At 47.6% G+C, this 5,240-nt stretch overlaps 1 protein-coding gene across 1 annotated transcript; it reads left to right on the top strand.

Annotated features, from left to right (window-relative positions):
* The first annotated feature begins 1,867 nt into the window (after positions 1-1,867).
* Positions 1,868-5,084, top strand: LOC122107371 (mitochondrial chaperone BCS1). Its single transcript, XM_042679045.1, has 7 exons — positions 1,868-2,276; positions 2,378-2,517; positions 2,717-2,911; positions 3,356-3,419; positions 4,075-4,244; positions 4,553-4,670; positions 4,779-5,084. Exons 1-7 carry the CDS (start codon positions 1,957-1,959, stop codon positions 5,026-5,028), a joined length of 1,257 nt encoding a protein of 418 aa, XP_042534979.1. The 5' UTR covers positions 1,868-1,956; the 3' UTR covers positions 5,029-5,084.
* Positions 5,085-5,240: the final 156 nt, after the last annotated feature.

Genomic DNA, 5,240 nt, shown 5'->3' with positions numbered 1-5,240 from the left:
TGGCGCTGGGACGCGCCGGGGCCTCGCTCGGCAGCGTGCTCCCGTCAGGCGCCGCCTCCCACCGGCTTCCGCCGCCCGGGCCCACTCCTCCTAAGGCTCCAGAAAGTTTTGCCTCCAGCTCGCTCCACCCGCACTCTCCTAATCCCCGCCCCGCCGACGCTCACTCACCTCCCCGACCCGGGGCCAGAGGGAGCCGCATCTCTATGGTTCACAGCGGGTAGAAGGTCCTCCTTTTGTGCGACCGCCGCCCCCGCCCCCCCTCGCATGTAGAGGCCGCTCTTCCTCTTGGCGGAACGTGGGTACTCTATGGTTTTTAGGTTTGTGTTTGTTTGTTTTTCCTTCTGTATTTCTGAAGCCCTGAAGCCCAAGAAAGACTATTGAGTTCGGCGGGGCAGAGCGGCCTGGGCTCCTCGGTGGGCGTGGCGGGAAGTAGACGAAAGTGCTCAGGGGCGGGGCCGAACAGCATTCCCACCCCACCCCACCCTACGTAGGGTGAAACCATCGAGACGGAGGGCCAGAGAGACATGGCGGTAAGGGGGCGGAGTGACCGAGTACTCCAAACCCAGTTCTTGGAGTCACGAGCTGGGGTGTGGAAGGGGTATGGTAGGTCGTTTTGGGGTGTCGGGCAAGGTTAGGGGACCGGAATAGCTTTTTGGCTTTTCATGCATTGGTGATTTTTGGAATTTTGCATGCTCAGCCGAAGTCACTGCTGTCACTTCATCCGCCCCGCGTGCCCGTCACAGGGCGGAATGGCGGGCATGGGGTGCAGGAGAAGTATACTAGAAACCATTTGGCCCCTTTCCCTCAGGATCGTTTTCTTGTGCAAATTGTCCTTATCACAACTTACTGGGTTGTGGAGGAAGTAGCCATTAGGGGCAGGATTTCAGTTGGGGAGAATGCAGGAAATTATCAGGTGGGAGGTGTTTTGCATATTTACTGAATGCGGAGTATTTGGAGGCTAGCCAGGAAAGATAGATGCCCTGTTGTTTTTGTTTGTTTGTTTGTTTGTTTGTTTGGGGGGCGGTGGGCTTTGGATAGCAGGCTGAGGAATTTACCTAATTCAAGGATCCGTGGGGATCAAGCCACTGAAGATGCTCTAGAGTGATAGAATTGGAGCTAATGCTTATGGAGAAAGCTCGGGAACCTTGTGTAACTGTTGATTCAAGAGCTGAAAACTCTTTCAGATGGCATTTCAGGAACTGTAATGTTTTTTAAAAGAAACAATTTAGGTGGGACACAGTAATAAAATTTTAAACAGAACATTAGGAATTAGGTCTAAGGAAGAAGGTACTTGAAGGACATTAATCATGGTAAGGCATGTAGGCAATGAAAGATCATCGGAAAAGCCACTCCTGCTGACTAGCCAATGGACCCCTTTCTGTCTTCACTGTTTAAAATTCTGCCCATTTGTTATCCTACTATGAAGCTGGTTATTTTTTTCTCATGCATTTAAGGAATCTCCAAATATTGGCATAAATTTGGCTACTGATCAGCAAAATAGAATGAAGGTCCTGGAGGGTCCACCTTAGTGTTTCAACACTACCTGAACTCTACAAAAGGAGGATATTGAAGCACATAGTACTGTTGAGCTGCCCTTTCTGCTTCTGCAAGAATGTGGGAATGTAAAGTGCAGTTTGGTTTCAAAACTAATTTGTCTCTTCTCCCTCTCCCACTCCTAGGTTTTGATAATGCCTCCAAACTTGTAACCCTCTGGATTTCCTTTTCTTTTTCTTTTTTGCCAGTCCTGGGGCTTGAACTCAAGGCATCAGTGCTGTCCCTGAGCATTTGTGTTCAAGGCTAATGCTCTAACAACTCTTGGTAGCTTATTGGAGATAACAGTCTCAGGGATCTTCTTGCCTGGACTAGCTTTGGACAGTGATCCCCAAATCTGAGCCTCCTGAGTTGCTAGGATTATAGGTCTGAGCCACTGGTACCTGGCTGGTTTTCCTTGTCAATATGCCACTTGCAGACTTTGTTTTGGCCCTAAAGGACAATCCGTACTTTGGGGCTGGATTTGGGCTGGTGGGTGTGGGCACAGCCCTTGCCCTAGCCCGGAAGGGAGCCCAAATGGGCCTGGTGGCATTTCGGCGCCATTACATGATAACACTGGAAGTACCTGCTCGAGACAGAAGCTATTCCTGGTTGCTTAGTTGGCTCACACATTACAGTACTCGAACTCAGCACTTAAGTGTTGAAACTTCATATCTTCAACATGAGAGTGGCCGCATCTCCACCAAGTTTGAATTTATCCCCAGCCCTGGAAACCACTTCATATGGTAAGATTGGGACCCAGAGAATGGCTCTGAGAATGTAAAGGCAAATGAAGAAAACTGTATTTGGCCAGGTTCGTGCACTCATCTTGACCATTTTTATTCAGGTATCAGGGGAAATGGATCCGGGTAGAAAGAAGTCGAGACATGCAGATGATAGACTTGCAGACAGGAACTCCTTGGGAATCTGTCACCTTCACGGCCCTGGGCACTGACCGGAAGGTTTTTTTCAACATCTTGGAAGAAGGTATAGAATGGCACAGGCAGGCTTTGTATGGGGGTTGCAGAGATGGGAACATTGGACTCCAGAGAAGAGCAGCTTGGAGACAAGGAACAAGATCTGAACCTAGGGTGCTGGGAGTCCTTTTGGGCATAGCTTTACCTAATCAAAGAAGCAGTCTGTGAAGGAGAAAGTAATTGATTTTGTCTCATCTTTCCCCTCCCAGCTCGAGAACTAGCTCTACAACAGGAAGAAGGAAAAACAGTGATGTACACAGCTGTGGGCTCTGAATGGCGTGCTTTTGGCTATCCACGCCGGCGGCGACCACTGAGTTCTGTAATTCTACATCAGGGTCTGACTGAAAGGATTGTCAAAGACATCCGAGAATTCATTGATAATCCCAAGTGGTACACTGATAGAGGTGAGAAGCAGCTGGACTTTGAGCTAGACTGCTTGTGTTTAACAGGAGAGTAGGAAGTAGGCTGGCTTTAGTCAGAGCATTATATATATATATATATATATATATATATATATATATATATATATATATATATATATATATCATATATGTATATTTCTATCTCAATTCCCAGTGATAAAAGAGAAAGGTTACCTGTGGGGTGATTTTTTTTTTTCCTATCAAGGCCACCAGAATAACAGGAAGCAGACCTGAAAATTAATGTGGATACCTATGGCAAAGGATATGATTCTTTTTTTTTTTTTTTGTCGGTCGTGGGGCTTGAACTCTGGGCCTGGGCGCTGTCCCTCAGCTCTTTAGCTCAAGGCGAGCGCTCTACCACTTGAGCTACAGCGCCACTTCCAATATGATTCATTTTTGATTGCATTTATTGTGGCTGTATCCTAGGCATTCCCTACAGACGTGGCTACCTGCTTTATGGGCCCCCTGGTTGTGGAAAGAGCAGTTTTATGTGAGTAATTAAAAAAATTTATTTGGTAATAGGGTTTGAACTCAGAGCATCAAGCTTGCTAGGCTGATACTACCATTTAAAACATGTTCTAGCCCTGCTTTTGGCTGGTTAGAGATGGAGTCTAATTAACTTTCCATCTGAGATGGCACTGAACTATCATTTTCATATTCTAGCCTCCTAAGTACCTAGGATTACACATGTGAGCAACTGGCTCGAAATCCCCCCTTTTATGGGTCGGTTGTGGGGCTTGAACTCTGGGCCTGGGCGCTGTCCCTGAGCTCTTCAGCTTAAAGCTAACGCTCTACCACTTGAGCCACAACGCCACTTCTGCCCTTTTCTGTTTATGTGGTGCTGATGAATCAACCTCAGGGCCTCATGCATATGAAGCAAGCACTCTACCACTGAGCCACTTTCCTGGCCCCTTAAAAATCTCTTAAGTGGGCAAAACCTAGCCTTTGTAGAAAAACTGGCCTGGGGCTAGTGAAGGAAATGAATCCAAGACCAGGATGTTCCTCAAGAGATGTGTGGAACATTAGGTGGGGGTAGGAGAGGAGTTAGGCTCTGTGACACACCTTTCAAGACAGAAGATAGAGCAGTTGGGTCCAAGGAGGAATCCTAGGTTGCCTATGAACTTCTGCCATGCCATTATCCACAGCACAGCCCTGGCCGGGGAACTGGAACACAGCATCTGCTTGCTGAGCCTCACAGATTCCAGCCTCTCTGATGATCGGCTCAACCACTTACTAAGTGTAGCCCCACAGCAGAGCCTGGTGCTTCTGGAGGATGTGGATGCTGCCTTTCTCAGTCGAGACTTAGCTGTGGAGAGTAAGTTTAAGTGTGGGGAAAGGGGAGTGATTCTCTTTTTAACTTGAATTTTTATGGCACTACTAAGGTTTGAACTCAAGGCTTTGGTGCTTCTTAGGCAAGAACTCATCACTTGAGCCACAGCCTGGGAGTAGCTCTAAGTGAAGGTAGTGGGGTACAGGAGCAAATGAGGAACAGTGGGAGAAAGCAAGAAATCCAGAGGATTGATGGAGGCTGGCAACAAGAGACACTGAGTAGGGAGCCTTGGTGGCAAGTAGAACAAGGTATTTAGTACATGGCCACTCATGCTTCTGTTTCTCTTCCTGTAGACCCCATCAAGTACCAAGGTCTAGGTCGCCTCACCTTCAGTGGACTGCTCAATGCCTTGGATGGTGTGGCGTCCACTGAGGCACGGATTGTGTTCATGACTACCAACTATGTTGACAGGTAAGAAAGCAAGACTCTACCACTTCTATGCCTTGGGAGAACCATGTCAAGGGGAACATCTCTTTGGGATACCAATAAGAGTATCATCTACAATTTTGCTTCTCTCAGGCTGGACCCTGCCCTGATACGCCCTGGGAGAGTAGATATGAAGGAGTATGTGGGCTACTGCTCACACTGGCAACTGACCCAGATGTTCCAGAAGTTCTATCCAGGACAAGCACCCTCCTTAGCTGAGACCTTTGCAAAACATGTTCTTCAAGCTACAAAGCAGATCAGCCCTGCCCAAGTCCAGGGGTACTTTATGCTGTACAAAAATGACCCTGTAGGGGCAATTGATAATATTGAGTCTCTGAGGTGAGCCACCAAGCCATCCTCAGCTTTCTTCTTGAAATCAATAAATACCTGCCACACTAATATGGTCTCTGACCTCCCTTCCTCCCTCTCTGTCAGAATTGAGTACAAAGCAGGGTCTGCAATCAGATGCTTACAGAAAAAATGTTAGGTCACCACATACACAGATGAAGGACCAGGGCCTAAGACCGAAGAGACAAGAGTAAACAGGAAGATACA

The sequence above is a fragment of the Dipodomys spectabilis genome, unplaced genomic scaffold (genome assembly GCF_019054845.1).
Source record: "Dipodomys spectabilis isolate Male_0828 unplaced genomic scaffold, ASM1905484v1 ptg000051l, whole genome shotgun sequence".
Lineage (NCBI taxonomy): Eukaryota > Metazoa > Chordata > Mammalia > Rodentia > Heteromyidae > Dipodomys > Dipodomys spectabilis.
Note: the sequence above shows the minus strand (reverse complement) of the source record. Positions and strands in the feature narration are given on the sequence as shown.